This window comes from Emys orbicularis, chromosome 1, assembly GCF_028017835.1.
Source record: "Emys orbicularis isolate rEmyOrb1 chromosome 1, rEmyOrb1.hap1, whole genome shotgun sequence".
NCBI lineage: Eukaryota > Metazoa > Chordata > Testudines > Emydidae > Emys > Emys orbicularis.
Genome location: NC_088683.1, coordinates 166,818,364 through 166,835,340, shown reverse-complemented (window position 1 = coordinate 166,835,340; position 16,977 = coordinate 166,818,364). Strand labels below are relative to the sequence as shown.

Here is a 16,977-nt window from a genome sequence, read left to right as displayed (position 1 = left end):
TTATGGAGAACAGGAAAAGACAGAATATCAAAGAACTGCATTAAGATTAATTATCCAGTTCACTGAAGAATTAGGTAATTTAAAATTACAGAGGTAAGAAAAAGATGTGAAACTGTTTGCCTGGTTGTTTTTTTAATTTCCCCCCCACAAGTAATCTGAGATTTCAAGCAAGAGCATAGTAATTTAGGGGTTTTTCCCCCTGCTGAAACTTTACACAGAGCTAAATATTTCTCTTTGTGCTGGCAGCTCCGGGAAATAAAATTCTTCCTAAGTTAATGGGTATGTTGTAGATCAAGAGTGTTTTGTTTTGTTTTGTTTTTTGTTTGTTTGTTTAAACAACAAAATCCTACTATTTTTCAGTGACCTCGTGCCCAGACTGAGTGGACCTTACTCACCTAAAGAGTCAAAAATATTTTGTTTATGCTGCAGTACTCTTCAGTTTATAAAGACAACATAGCAACAACAAAAAAATCTTATTATTCTACAGCGCCCAGGGGGTAGAAGGCACCTTGTAGAATATATAAAAGATGTATGCTCTGTCTCAAGTTGCTTACAGTCTAATTTTAGATATGATACTTTAGAGCAACAAGTGGGAAGGAGGGGGAATAGAGAAAAGGATGAGATTTACAATAATAGATTATGTAGTAACCTGGGTTTTTTATGAGTACATCTGACTAGTGCTGCTACATTATTGTTGTTTAATTTATTTTCCTTCCCGCTCATTTCTGTCACACTCCCTGGTTCTCTGACCGATGTTAGTTAGTGTTGTTTGAATGCCCAGTGGAGGGAATGATTTGAATGATGAAAAAGAAAGGAACTGGTTGCAAGTGTGTTCCATGCATAGAAAGCTACGTGATAGATGGCACAAAGATGGGAGTGGGAGGAGAATATAGGAATTACTAGAGTGGTGGTTATCCATGGTTCATCTAGTCCAGTATCATGTCTCTGACAGTGGCCAGAACTGGATGCTTCAGAGATAGGTGAAAGAAACCCCAGAGTGCACAATTATGAACTAGTCTGCCCACAGGGGAAGTTTCTTCATAAATCCATGACAACAGCTGCCTTATATCATAAAACAGGAGCGTTACATCCCTTCTAAAAATGGTTTTATCCTGTCTAATGCACCTGTGAATAGTTTTTAGTTATCCAGATAAAATTCTGATTGTTTTCTTAATCCAGCTGAGATCTTGGCCTCAATAATGTCTACAGAAGTGACTCACACAGGCCAGGAACATGTTGTGTATCCAAAACCAAACAAAAAAAGAATTTCATCTTTTAGAAGTTGTTGCTTTTCTTTTTAATTGAATGTTCCCCTGTTCCTATGTTATGAAAGAAGGTAAATAGAAGTGTCTGATTTACCTCGTCAGTGCCATCCATTATTTGTATTCCTCTCATTTTTCTGTTTATCTCCTCTGTAAAATAAACAGTTAACGATCCCTTTAGTCTCTCTTCTTGCCTCTTACCATTTTGTCACCCAGCTCTGAGCCTGCTTTATTTTATTCTATCCTTTTTTGCGATGAGTGTGATCAGAACTGAACCCAGTATTTTAGGTAAGAGGATACTATTGACTTACATAATGGCATTATAACATATTCAGAATTGTTCCCATTCTTTGAATCCTAACATTTTCTTTGCATTTTTGACTGCTGCAGCACATTATGCAGTGGCTCACAGGACTACATTGTCCTGGGAGAGTTTACATTTTATTTCATTAATTGTTCTTAGTCATTAAAACAGTTAAATATTTATGTTAAGGTTATTTTGACTCCTTTACCAGACACATTAGAGCAAAGGAGTGGCATGAAGAGAACAAAGGGCTTAATAATGAGGAATTATGCCAGCAAACACAAATCCACACCTATTAACTAATATGAACAAACTTGCATCCCACTTCAAGACATGTTATTTAATTTTCACGACCAGGAGTCATTAAATAGTACAGTCTGGAGAAAGTTACCTGGCAAATGTCCTTGCTAAGCAGATGTGATGTTTAATAAGGGAGATAATAAAGGGGAATCTGCTATGTGTGGATTGAAAAAAAAAGGTTGGAATTATAGCACTGGATGTGTTTAAAGAAATGTGATAAATTTGTGATAAATATGTATGAAAGCTTACATGCGCATGGTTACCATACTTAGAGAGAGAGAGTGTGTGTATTTCTATATTTAGATGTCTAGTGCCTGGGGGCGTGTAATATACTGCTGGGAATACTGAGAGCTGTGAGACACTGTACTATCTCTCTGCCTCGGCAATAGTGAGTTTTGCTGGTGATTAGACTGTATGTCAGCTCCCTGCTGCACCAGCCAGTCTTCCTCACCAGCAAACTGCTCAAGGCTCTCCTGGCCCAAACCTCACCTGGCAAGGAACAGTCAGTGAAGTCCAGCCCCACAGCTCTTCTTTGTTTCTTTGCAATGCACGGCCCCTACCACTGTGTATTCACAGGAGATATTAAGTTTGCTGCTTTGTTAAAGAGTCAGTACATCATAACTTGTTAATTTAATTGGGGTAAATACACCCTTCTCTTCAAACACAGCACTGAAATGGTTTATAGTAAAAGTAAAACAAATTTATTAACAAAAGACCATGGATTAAATGATATCAAGTGAAAGAGAGAAAGGTAGAGCAAGTAAAAGGAAAACATGCATCTAAAAGTCTAAATCTTTATCTGGCAAGATACAGTCTTTGTTCAAGATGGTTTCTTTTATCCACAGTCTCCGTTCCAGCTGTTTACTGGCCAGGAGCCATCACTGAGATCAAATTGCTTAAGATCTTCTTATCAGATGCGGAGCTTGCCAAGCCAATTTGCGGCAGCCTCATCAGCAAAGTGCAGAGCCCTCAGACCACCATTAAATCTGGTCAGAAGGCAGTCAACCAGTGATGTGTAACATTGTCTGTCTCTGGCCACAACTGTATGTGGGAACGTCTCATTGGCTCCAGGTATGAAGGCTGGCTATACATTGACCCTGGACCATTCACAATCGGTTCAGAAAGGCCCATGAACAGCATGGGAAGTCAAAACTGGGTACACTCATGGCTGAGTCAGTTATAAGAGACTTGTTTCGGATGTCAGCTGCAGACCATTCTTCAAGCCAAGTAGTCATCACAGAGAAATCTGGGCAGGCTAGAGGGCCCACAATGGGTGCTTCGACAACAAGCGTACTTACTCTTGGATGATCAAAAAGGTGTGTGTATTTGATCTTCTTAACCATTCTGGCTGTAGCATCCTCACAATGGATGTGCTTAATGGATGTGTGCTTATGGTACTGATGTGGGTTGAATCATACCAGCTATGGTGCACATGGTTGAGTATAATTGTGTGTCAATCAACTTGATGTGAAGTGAATGGAGCCAGACTGGAGCACAGTATTCTGCTGCAGAGTAACAGAGGGCTAACCCAGATAATAGGAGTTTGCTCCCCTAGAAGTGCCAACCAATTTGCTTAGATGGTTGTTCTGCCTCCTTACCTTAGCTGCAGTGTGCTCAGGTGGTTAAGATATGGGGAAGACCTCTCTAGGGTGACTCTGAGGTAGACTGTGTGGGATTTATGTTTCAAGCAATGAAATTAGGATAAATCACTGTTAATGCTGCATTCAGCTGCTGGCAAACCCTCAGCATTGAGCTGCAGTATTCTCAGGACTAGTCTGATGGCTTGAACGTTGCGGGAGGGGAGTGGAAGAGTGGAATTGCATCAGGAATGTCGGCTGACAAGTGACCGAGATTCAGCCCTAGAAAGGACTTTGAATGCAGTCTGCTGACTGGATAATCAGCTTCTCCGGTATGAACTTGGTACTCATGGGTTGCGTGATGAGAACACTGATCCATTGCCCCCGTCTCTTAAGATGGATTCTCTCTCTGTTATGTGTATTGTTGTGATGGGGAGTTCATCCCACACTAGCCCTGAAGGGGTTAAGGTGGCTCAGAAGGAGCCAATTAACCATATGGGCCACACCAGGGAGAGAGCTAGGGACTGAAAAATGCTAATTGATGATGAAGCCCAGCTTGGCAGGAGCCGGCTGAGCTTGTATAAAGCCAGGAAGTTTGCAGCAGAAGGGGGATGCAGGGAGAGAGTCTGCAGTCACACTCTGGGCACAGAGAGGTGGGGCAGGAAAAAACCCAAGGGGAGTGAAAGCCCCATGATCCTTGCCATGTGGGAAGGGCTTACCCAGAGGAGTTTTGGGGAAGAAAGCCTGTGGAAGGCACAGTAGGAAGAAGCCCAGGGAAAGAACCGTGAGGATTGAGGCTGTTTAGACCTTGGCTGCTGATGATAGGGTCCCCTGAGCTGGATCCTGGAGTAGTGAGCAGGTCTGGGTTCCTCTAGCAGCCACTCGGAAGTAGCTCAGGACAGGTGAAGACGGCATCTGGACAGTTAGTCCAGTGTGATGTCAGTGCCCCAGAAGGGGAGAACTGAATAGTGACCTGGTCAGAGGGCTGAGTCATGAAGAAGGAGCACCCCAAGACCCAGAGAGAGGCCAGGGTGCAATAACCAATGGAAGGAGGCGCCAGACTAGGTGAGAGCTACCCCCAGATCCAGCCACAAGAAGGTGCTTCAGGAGTGAGTGTATCCCATTACAGTCCCACAGGGATTTCTTTATCTTACAAGTCAGAAAGGCTTCCTGGGGATTCAGTCTCCTGTGTTTCTCTGGAGTGCAAGAACCATTGTTAATTCTCTGTCTCTTGAGTTCAGGAACAAGATACCCTCTACTGGTTTAGCTTGATAGCTTTATTTACTGCTCATATGTAAATTGAGATAAACCCACATTCCATTGTCTAAGACAGACGTGTTTATCACCTGGGCTAGGCTGTCTTGTCTGGCTTAAACATCATGCTGAGGGAAGTCATAACTTCACATATAAGTTAACACGTGCATTTTACAACAATATTAATAACTAGTGTGTTATTGGCTTTCATATGATACCTAACAAGGCATATTTTGTACAAGTATTATTGAAGTGGTGCATACAGTGAGAATATAGGGATGCTTTGGGTCACAAGGAGTCTGTCAGTTCTGGCAGATGTGAGATACAGCTGCTGTGGTGTGGTACTGAAAGAAAAAGTGAAACCGCACCAAAACCCCTACCAGCACTTTTATTTAGTTATCCAGATCAAAAGCATTAAGTGAAAATGCAATAACCTTATATGAGAATAAACACCAGTATAGGTGTTATGCTGTATCAATAGGAAAGTTGATACAGACAACTGTTCCTTTAAATAACAGCATCCATGCAGTAAACTATTCCATCGGTGCATGGACATCAAGTCACTAACATGTCAATAAAGGTACAAGTCAACAATTTATTAATAAACCAGATTCTGGAACATTGAAAGGGGCACTTAGGAAACACAACCGATAATATGAAGGAGGAACTGGTTTTGTCTTTAATTCTGTGGGAGAGGTGCTGCCACATTTACTCACATTGAGCAGTACTTTACTCTGTGAGCAACCCATTAACTTTAAGGTAACTATCCACAGAGTAAGGTACTGCTTAATCTGAGTAAGAGTGGCAGAATCTGGCCTTGTGGCATTTGAGCATATGCAACAAAACATTTCTAGCATTGCTAGAACTGGAGTTGACGTGGTGTCATAAACAATGATAGTTTGAAGCCACCTACTATATTGCTGGGATATGAATGACTGTTTCCAGAATAGGTGCCAAGTCCAGATGTCATGTAGAATAAGAAATAGTTCATTAAGACATACTCAAACGGGAGACGTGTGCATATAGGACATTTGTTACTGTGTTCAGAGCTTGCTCTTATTTTCATTCCAAGCTGAAAGAGGACAAGGATCTTGCATCGTAGTGTGGTCCAAAACTCAGATAGGCAGTGAACAGGTGGTGCATTGTTTGTGAGGTTATATCATGGACACCATTTGTCCGCTCTTAGATTTATGTAACCAGTAGAGTACCAGGCTAGATACAAGAGATGGGATATTTATGACTTACTGTTAAAGCCTCTCACTCTTCCCTTTCTGGATATACGAGATTAGGATTTATAAAGAAATGTTTAAAGATAGCTGTCAGTTTTCCTTGTTCCCCGTGGAGTGCCTGTTAGTTACAGTATGTGACAAGTATCCTGAGAAGCAACTGATGGATCATTTGCACAGATACACAAATATATTCCAGTATGGACTCGGATGGATTGGATGGTGGGGTTGAAACGTTGGATGGACTGCTCTGCATTCAAATAACCAAGCCATAGAATACGCTGCAGGGTTACAGCAGGTTGTGTAGAAGTTGGTAACTCTACAAGCTTCCTGTTGGGTGGTGGAACAGAGAGTGAACCTATCACTTGCAAAAGCAGGATGCCTTATCTGGCTTGTCGCTAATGCCTTCTCACTACAGCCAGGGAAGTTGCTCCCCCAAATCCAAACAACACAGTTCCCTTAAAGTGATCCAGGGTCAGGCCTCCATCCAGGTACCCACGTCAAATATGATGAAAATTTCTGTAAATCTTATTTCATCATATAAAAGAAAAGGTTCTACCAATCCCAAAGGATTGGACACATTATCTCCCAGGTTAATGAATGTTTCAATTCTTACCCAAATATGCACTATAGCCAATTCTTATTAACTAAACTAAAATTTATTAAAAAACAAAAGAGAGAGAGTATGTTAGAAGATCAATATACATACAGACATGACTTCAATTCATTTAGGTGCAGATTCATAACAGAGATAGTGAGCTTTGAGTTGCAAAGGGTTCTTTCAGAAATAGTTCATAGTTTATAGTCCAATGTCCAAATATCATATTCAGGGCGTACCAACATAACTGGGACCTCAGTCTTGCAACTCAAACGTCCCCTGATGAAGCCTAAGCAGATCTGAGATGACAGAATCAGGATCCAAGGATCTTTTATACAATTTCATGTCTTTTGACAAGTTGGAGTTCCTCAGGGAACAAAAGGTAATTAGGATGACTTCGAAGGAAGTGCATCACTGGTACTTAGCTATACGAATTAACATAAGACCATTTGCTTGTTCCTCCACCATTCACAGTACATTTCAAAGAGAGATGAATACCGAGATATCCCGTGTTTACAATTCATTTAAATTATATCAGAATACAGCATAGACAGGGACGGTTGATTACATTGTCAACCCTACTCATACATTATGTAAATACACAAAAACACAAACATTATCTCCCCACATGTCTTTTGAGGGTTATTTATTTTGCAGGATATTTAACCGTTTCTAGCCATGCGTCACAGTGCTAATGAAGGGTCATATCTACCATACCTATGTGACTGGAGAGCATAATCCGCAGGCACTTTGGAAGGAAGTGGGGTTGATGGCACAGAGAAGGAAACACTCTCTCCCAGGTGGGCCTCTAAGAGGATATTATATTAGCAGGGGAACAAAGAGAGTGAGAATTTGATGGACTGACACAAACACCTGAACTCTAAGATCTAAATGAACTTGCTTAACCTGATGAATCTACAAAATTGTACGTTATCAGACTTGGCTGTTGTCCAGGGCTAGATTGTATAGGACTTTATATCCTTCATTGCACTGAAATGTCTATTTTTGAGCAAACGTGTTCTATTTATGAGTTTTTAAAATGTAACCTGTGGCCCCTTATTCTGGTCACTCCTCATGGCCACTAAGGTTTCCCTGAGTTGTGCTATAGGAGAATAAGTCCTCCAACAAGTGTAGAGATGCTACACTTCCTGTAGACTCTAGATGCCGGCACAGGTGCTGGAACTAGGAGGTGTGGCTTCACCCGCTGGCTTGAAGTGGTTTCCATCATATACGTTTGATTCAATGGCTCTCATCACCCCCACCATATAAATTGTTCCAGCACCAATGGATGCAGGCTGTGGTTTCCTAGGACACTTCATGCTGAGACAGAAACCCTCACTTCAGAGCACAAGGAAGCATAGGGCGCAGACACAGACCAATGGACACTGCTACTGAAAATCTGATGGTCTCAGATGCTTGGAGCGCATGCACACCCACAGTGAATAGCCCAAAGGGATGACACATCTCGAAGAACTCCAATTTCCAGAAGGTAAGTAACATTAATTACATGTTGGATGAAAAGTTCCACAAGCCTTAAGAAAAAGGCTAAAAGAACAGCTATGAAACATGACAGTAAATGGTATCATTCAGAGAATAGAACCACCAACCAATTGGGTTCACTCCTTAATGAAAAATGAGGGGTACAATGGCTGTGTATGGACCCTAAGGAGTGAACAAAAACATAAAAAGAGAAAACTTCCACTTGGCCTCAAAAAAGTGAACTGTTGTCTGAGATAGCAGGAGCCAAATTATTCAGCAAATTAGTTGCTTCATTTGGATTTTGGCATATCCCCTCAGATACTCAGAGCTCCAAGATCTGTGCTTTCAACCCACCATTTGGCACAAACTACTTCCCAAGACACTATATTCGGCTCCAGAAGTATTTCCCCGTACAATGAGCCAGATGTGAGAGGAATTAGCAGGTGTGAAAGTGTACATTGATGATGTAATAATTTTGGGGCAGCACTGCCATTGAACATCAGGAACAACTGAAGAAAGTATTTGGAAATTGCGAGAGCTAATAACCTTAAGGTGAATAAGGCCAATTTCAAGCAATGGAAATAACATACTTGGGAGAGAGACTGACCTCCAAGGGAATCTTGCCCAGTGAATCAAAGATTGAAGCAATACTGAACATATTGAGACCTGAAGATAGAAAGATAATTCAAAGGCTGCTAGGTGTGTTGAATTATGTCAGCAAATACATGCCTACCTGTACTGCACACACAGTTCATCTAAGACATCTCACAAGGTCACCAAATGAGTGTAGATGCCTAATGTGATTTAAAGCGCATTCTGATACCAGCTCCAGTGCTGCAATTTTTTGACTGATTGAAAGACATTAAACTCTCCACAGACACCTTGAAATGAGAGCTGGGAATAGTAGTATTTCAGTATCATGGAACTGATTGGTTGCCAGCCTCCAATGCATCAAGGGCTGTGACAGCTGCAGAGAATATATAGGCACAAATTGAAAGAGAGACATTAGATCTGGTGTATGGATGTACAAGATTTCATTACTTTCTCTGTGGTCATATCTTAAAAGCAGAAATTGGTCACAATCCATTGATTGCAGTACACAAAAGGGACTTTGTGAGGCATAACCAAAAGCATGATGTGATCCTGGAGTTCTAACCTGGATGCCACTTAGTAAGGGTAGACACATTATCAAGATCATATGTTCCATCTGACAATATACAGCCTGATGATCTGGAACCAGCAGTTAACATACATGTGAATATGCTAAGTGTCACATGGTGTATTTTTAGGCTAAAGATAAAATGATGTAAGCAGAGATACAAGTGATAAGTAAAGGAGGAAAAAACCATTTTCCACCTGCCTATTCCCTATCAGTGATCTCAGAAGTGCTCTTGAAGGGAACACAGATTGTGGTTCCCACAGAGATGAGAAGGGAAATATTGGAACAGATACATGAAGGACACCTGGGAATGACCAAATCAAAAAGGGAGAAGTTTTATTGTGGCCACAGATGAACAGTGACATTGAAGAAATGGTGAGCGGGAGTGGAACATGTCAGAAATATAAAGATTCCCAGCTGAAAAAACCAATGGTACCATATGAACAACTTGAGATTCTATGAGACAAAGTTGGAATTCACATGTTCATCTTGAGAAGACATGATCACATATTTATAATGGAGTACTTACCCAATTTCCCAGAAGTAAACACACTTGAAGATACCACAGCAGCACCAATAGTCAGGCATCGTAAATCTGATTTGCACATCATGGAATTTCAAGAACAATAACTGGCAATGGACCACAGTTCAAGAATAGGGATTTCCTGGACTTTGGTAAAATGTATGGCTTTGGTAAAATGTATGTCATGAGACATCTAGTCCCACATACTGTGAGATCAATGGATTATCTGAATGTGGACTATGTATACTGAAGAACTTGATCAAAAAAGCAGTGGATGCAAGAGAAGATCCATACTTAGCACTACTCAGCTATAGCACTACATTGCTGCAATGTGGAAAGTCATCCACTGAACTCTTCTACAACAGACATATAAATACTTGATTATCAGGTATGGGACAATGGAAAGGATGATTAAGAAGTGTTTGATAGTGAGGGGAAAAACTGGGAAAGTACAACCAGACAGATACAATAAAGGAGCAAGACCCCCTCCACAGTTAAAAAACAAAGTGAGAATTTGGTAAGATGGACACTGGCCAGTCCAAGCTACAGTGATCAAAGAGGAGTCACCTAACTTGTACTCCGTGATCACAGAGGAAAGCAAAATCTTACAAAGGAATTGTATGTATCTGCTCAAGATACCTGAAAACTTGGCCGAGACAAATGAAGTGAGAGCAGACATACTAGCTGAAAACAATTCACAAACTGTGACCCTGTTGTTGAGCATGAGACTGAACAGCTTATTACAGGCAAGAACTTGCCTAAAGAGAGTTTGCAATACAGCAGATTGAGATGTGTTAGGGTTGTGTTTAAGCAACCGTAAGATTTAAGTCAGTTCGGAGTGCAGGAGCGGGCATGGGGTGCTGGCTCTGGGAAGGGGCTGGGGGTTGGGGCGCGGGCTCCAGCCAGGCGGCACTTACCTTGGGCGGCTCCCGGTCGGCGGCACAGTGGGGCAAAGGCAGGCTCCCTGCCTGCCCCAGCCCCACTCTGCTCCCAGAAGGGGCCAACACACCCCTGTGGCCCCTGGGGGGGGAGCACGTGGCTCCGCGAGCTGCCCCTCTCTGCAGGCACTGCCCCCACAGCTCCCATTGGCCGCAGTTCCCCATTCCAGGCCAAAGGGAGCTGCAGGGGTGGTGCTTGCAGGCAGGAGCAGCACGCAGAGGGAGACCCCTGCCCTCCCCTTCCCCGGGGCCGAGGTGGCGTGCTGGCCAGTTCCGGGAGCCGCATGGGGCCGGGCACGCAGGGAGCAAGCCTGCTTTAGCGGCAGCCCTACTACACCATCGGACTTTTAGCGGCCAGAGATCATGATCAACTGGGAGAGTCTCCAGGATCGACCAGTCGATCGCGATCGACCGGTTGGTGACCACCGTTTTATAGTGTTTTTTTTAGTTCAGTCAGGAAATTTAAAACAGGGAAGATGTGCTGTAGTGTAGACTAAGTCCTCCAGGGAATGGAGAGATGCCACACTTCCTGCAGACTCTAGATACTACCTTCAATTTCCTGTGACACGCTTTCTGTTGGGGCAGAAACAGAGAAACCCAGAACAAGGCAGTTGCAGGCTGCAGTTACACAGAATAGTAGAAACTTTTGTTACTTCATTTTCGGTACATAGTTCCTGCTCATAATAAAGTGTTTATCTTAACACCACTTTGGGACAAGCAGATCATTCCCTTAGGCCTTTGACTCAGTGCTCCGGGCAAGAGATGTTTTTCACCACCACTCTAGATCTGCAATATTAGGGTTTGGTTTTGTTCACTTTCCTCTTGGGATTTCAAAATCTCTTGTGATCCTTTATAGGTGGCAAATGAATGCCTGTTCTTTCTTGGCCCACAATTCTGATCTGAATAAAGTTCATTAGCATGGTGATAGGTCCCTCAGGGAGGGGGCCGTTGCATGTGTGGGAGAGAAGAAAAATTTCCTTTTCACTCCCCATCCTGCTTCTAGAGTGATCACAGTTTTCCATAATCAAATCTATATCCAATATGGTTTCATGACAGATGGTATCCAGTCTATTACAGAGTGTTTACTGATTTTTTTTCTTCCATTACTAGCTATCAAGCTCACAAACTTTAAACTCAGCAGCTTGCAAAGGATACTTATTGTAATTCAAATTCTCCAAAATGTGAGAAAGCATGGAATTTAGAATGTAATAGTCTCCAGGGCTAAATATGTAAAATCATTGATAACCATTATGTTATGTTAGGATTTTCCCATGTGATTCCAAATTATTGTGTTGATGTGTAGAAATCTGTTTATAAAAATCTCCAAACTTCTATTGCAAAACTTTAATGTGCATTGTTGCATCTCTGGAGGAGTGAGGACTATATGGACTTTTTCATTCTAATGCTTCATTTTTCAATAAATAAATCACAGTGAGTTAGTAAGTACCAAATACAGTTCATTGTCTCTCTCTTTTGTCTCTCTTTATTAATCTCTTGAGCCTGTAAGTACTTACTGCTGGTGGTCACGCAGATGTTACATAATAGTGAATGGGCATGTCTTCTGTAGTTTAATGCTTAAAGTATCATATTGTTCACATTTTTCAAATAAAGAGCAAAATCTTTAGATGGGCTACTGCTAAGCTCAGAATGCAGGAGATTTCAACGATTGTCAATACATATTAGGAACAGAAAAAATAAGATCCCCCAAATTATTTGATACAGAAATTGAATTAGTCACTTTTAATAATTAAAATTGATAGGATGAAGATTCTGACGATTAGCAGAGGAGTAACTATTGATAGTAATTTGGTCTACATCAGAAAGTTTTTTGCAGTTGAATAAAAGCATTTGAACTTCTTTCCTAGGTTAACTTGACATCTGCTTGAATGGTCTTTCTTCCCAGTGCTCTTTGAATGGTCTTTCTTCCCAATGCTTCCCTTAAAAAAAATTCAGAATGTTCCTTGATCCATATTATTTTTCTCAAAACATCAGCGTTTTTTAGCTTTCTGGTCATTCTGTTTTAAGTGTGGGAATGATGACATTCCCTAACCATCACTAATAAGAGTCCCATGGCCTAAAATTCTAGACACAGAATTGAATATATATATCTTTATAGAATAGAACATGTCACCAAGTTTCACATTCTTGCTTTTATAAGTAATTAATACTAATAAAGCAGTTTGGACTTTCAGCCTGAGCTATTTTTTCTCAAAGTGCAAGTCTTGTGTCTTGGGGGAGAGGGAGGGAGTAGCTGACTTCTTCTAAGAGAAATGCCAACAAATCTACCAAGAAAGGGATGTTTTCCCAGCAATCCTATGGTCTAAAAATTATTATTTTCTAGCAGTAGTGTTGTCGCTGGTTTGTTGATCTAGCAGTGATTTATTAGGTTTGGTCCACAACTGAACATAGGAAATCTTGGGCCATGGATCAGGGTCATGCTTTTACTTGTCTTGAAATAAAGCTGAGCAATGTACAGGGCCGGCTCTGGCTTTTTTGCCGCCCCAGGCAAAAAAGCCTCCGGCCGCCCACCCCCCCGCGGGGGGGGGGGGGCGGAACCGGGGGGGGGGGCGGCGAGCCCCGGCGGGGGCTCCGCTCTCCCCCCCGGCGGCCGGGGGCAGGGCGCCGGGGGGGGCGGGGGGGGGAGGGCGGCCGGAGCCCTGGGAGGAGGGCGGCGAGCCCCGGCGGGGGCTCGGCTCTCCCCCCGGCGGCCAGAGCGCCGGGGGCAGGGCGGCAAGAGGGCGGCGAGCCCCGGCTGGGGCTCGGCTCTCCCCCCGGCGGCCAGAGCGCCGGGGGGAGGGCGCGGGGGGGGGGGGAGGGCGGCCAGAGCGCCGCGGGGAGGGCGACGAGCCCGGCTGTGGCCCCGCTCTCCCTGGCGGCCCGAGCGCCGCGCCGCCCCCCTCCAGGTGCCGCCCCAAGCACCAGCTTGGTTGCCTGGTGCCTGGAGCCGGCCCCGGCAATGTAACTAAACTTATAGAATTTTAGTTAATAAACAGTGAATGAATATGTTTTTGGCATTTTGCTGAACGAGATTGAGATTTCTTGGAGAGGTTGTAAATTATTATTAATAATACTGCAGGTAGCAGGTTATTCACTGAATTCCACAAAGATAGGAAAACAGATTGTCTTATAGAGCAGAGGATTGAAAATATTAAGAGTGACTATGGAAGTAATCCTCAATCACTTGTATTTTGGAACTATGTTACTTGCTGCTGAAGTTGTTTCATGTAAATAAACTGGGCATGATGTTACAGCGACTCCCAATAGAAGCTATTATCACTATTGTTGTACATTTTTCTAATGGAAAATTGAGAGGTGTGTTTAAAAAAAAACTGCATTTTTTTCTCAGATCCTTCTGATGATGAAGAAATGGAAAAATCAACCAACACAAGTAAACCAGTGCAGCGTGACTCAGACTCCGAGTCCAAACCTGCTACATCAAAGAAAAGAAAACAGGTTGGTAAGATTTGTGACTGTATTGATCATAGAGATAATAATACATAATGAAATCAGGCTTTTCACCCTAAATAAATGGTGCGTTTCTCCACTTACTGTCCTGATCTCTTGCTTAGTACTGCTGTGTTGCCTGCATTATTTGGAAACGATTAGGTTCCAATCTTAAGAGATTTCAGTCATAACTTTAGTCTCATTTTATACAGGTACAATAGGGCACAGAGCCCATCTCTTTCCCCAGGCTTGAGTCAGGTGACTGTGCAGTGGTGTAGGGCTAAGTGATGTGCCAGTCTTTTAATGTTGACATTGCCTGAAGAGTCTTATAGTTTATTATTTAAATATTGTACAGCACCGAGAGAGACAACCAGAATCTGCCCTCATTGAAATGGCCCTTAGACTTGAGTAAGGAATGATTGGGTCCCAGGTGATGGACATTGTTAGAGCCCAGTTTTGCAAAATGTTGAGCACCTTCAACTCCCACTGAAACCAGTAGGAATTGAGGACGCTCAGCACCTCACAGGATGTGCTTAATAATAAAAGATGCAGGAAGCTCACTGACTAACCTGGCAAGTAGGCAGAAAGAAGATTCATCCATAACACACTATGGAGTTTAAAAGGTCTCCTAGTATTGTTGCCTTCAAGGTATCATACACGGGAGTGACCTGGATGGATATAAGGGATTAGGAATGAGATAAGAATCTTTCTGCTTTAGGTCATCAGTTTTCAATTTGGCCCAGGTCAGTAGTAGCTAGAAGTTCTAGCTATATGATGGCTATCCAGTGGCATAGGTGAAATAAGCTTGTAGTATCATTCCAGCTTGTGATGGACAAGTGTCAGAAACACCACTGGCATTTATTGCCACCTTTTTTGGTGGTCTCTGCAGAGGCACCAAGGACTGAATGAGCCATGGACAGTGAACTTCTGTCCACCTCCTGTTCATGATGGGGGCTCTTTGGCTGAGTAATGTGGGGGAGGCTTACGCTACCATTGCCCATCCTGTACCTGTGCTGCAGATAAACAGAGGAGTTCAAGGCTGTTAGTACAGCAACTTTTGCCACCACTAACTACAGTTTAACATTTAAAATGAAATAACAGTCATTGCAAAGAATAAGCGTCTGTACATGTAGCACTGCCTCCTACTGGAGGGAATTAGACTGCTTATCTGTGGCCTAGGACAGTGGTTCTCAACAGGGGGTCCGTGAACCCTTTTGGGGGGCCGGGGGGCCCCACGGTTAAAACCCGGAGCCCATACCCCATCCCGTAGGGCTGAAGCCAGGACCCGCAGAGTTGAAGCCCTGATCCCCGGAACCCCCCACGGGGTAGCCCTGAGGGTCCGGTGTTTTTGGCACACACCCCCCCCCCAACTACACTGCAAGAGCAGGGCAGTCCCGGGGAAGCTCCACCCCTCCACCTCCTTTCCCCGCCCCCTGGCCAGGTTGGAAGCGGGAAGCTGGAGCCGGGCAGTGCAGGGCAGCTGTTGCTCTGGCTGCTGCCATGGAGCAGGCAGCTGCAGCGTTCCCTCGTCTCCTGCTGCTGCTGGTGCAGGGGGTTGAAACTGCTCCTCAGCTCGCAGCCCCCTTTGCTCACGTGGCTGGTAAGAGCCGCCTAGGCAGGGGGACCCAGTTCCTTGGCTAGCAGAACCCTCGAGGAACAGGAACCACAGGGGAGCTTTCTCAGCACACAGCCCCTAGTACCCTTCTCCCTGCACCCTGAGCTCCCTACCCCCCCAGCTGCACACAGCCCCTAGCTACCCCTCTTCCTGCCCCCTGAGCTACCCCCCCTGCCTGCACACAGCCCCCTAGCTACCCTTCTTCCTGCACCCTGAGCTACCCCCGGGCCTGCACACAGCCCTAGCTACCTCCTCCCTGCACCCTGAGCTACCCTCCGCCTGCACACAGCCCCTAGCTACCCCTCTTCCTGCCCCCTGAACTACCCCCCCTGCCTGCACACAGCCCCTAGCTACCCTTCTTCCTGCACCCTGAGCTACCCCCGGGCCTGCACACAGCCCTAGCTACCTCCTCCCTGCACCCTGAGCTACCCTCCGCCTGCACACAGCCCCTAGCTACCCCTCTTCCTGCCCCCTGAGCTACCCCCCCTGCCTGCACACAGCCCCTAGCTACCCTTCTTCCTGCACCCTGAGCTACCCCCGGGCCTGCACACAGCCCTAGCTACCTCCTCCCTGCACCCTGAGCTACCCTCCGCCTGTACACAGCCCCTAGCTACCCCTCTTCCTGCCCCCTGAGCTACCCCCCCTGCCTGCACACAGCCCCTAGCTACCCTTCTTCCTGCACCCTGAGCTACCCTCCGCCTGCACACAGCCCCTAGCTACCCCTCTTCCTGCCCCCTGAGCTGTTTTCAAACTTTTTGAGCTGAGCCCCCCACCTTTGAGTTATAATTTTTGGTTGCCCCCCTCCCCTAACCCAGACTGGTAGGTGGCCTGCTGAGGTAAATCGGGGTAGAGGTGGTGCTACCTCCATGGACCCTGCCGTGCAGAGTTGGCTCGAGCCCCGCTGGCCCCTGCCCATCCAAAATAGAAGTCGAACTACACCCAAGCCTGAGCTCCCCTCTCCCCCGCTGGGCCCTGGAGTTTTTATAGCATGTTGTAGGGGGCCTCAGAAAGAAAAAGGTTGAGAACCCCTGGCCTAGGACATGTACTGCTAACAGAGATCTTTGTTTAGTTTAAGGAGTAGAAGCCTGGATTTTGGAGCAGGAGGGCTCTGAGTTTTAGCCCCACAGCAGCTATAATGCTCCATGTGGCAATGGTGTGCGGCGTCATGAGGCCACAAATTCATTACAGTATCACACAGCTCTTTTGTTGCAAGAAAGGTTGCTAATCAGATATGTTTACAGAGGTGCCTATAATTTTAATGTATGTATTTCACTTGAATACTGCATTTCTGGTGCATA

The 16,977-nt window shown here is 44.5% G+C and overlaps 1 protein-coding gene across 1 annotated transcript in view; it reads left to right on the top strand.

The window, feature by feature from the left end:
- CMSS1 (cms1 ribosomal small subunit homolog) overlaps window positions 1-16,977 on the top strand; it is a 366,127-nt gene that overhangs the window by 318,190 nt on the left and 30,960 nt on the right. Inside the window, exon 2 of the mRNA XM_065423240.1 lies at window positions 13,967-14,073. Coding sequence (XP_065279312.1) covers window positions 13,967-14,073 — 107 coding nt within the window. The remainder of the gene's footprint in view (window positions 1-13,966; window positions 14,074-16,977) is intronic.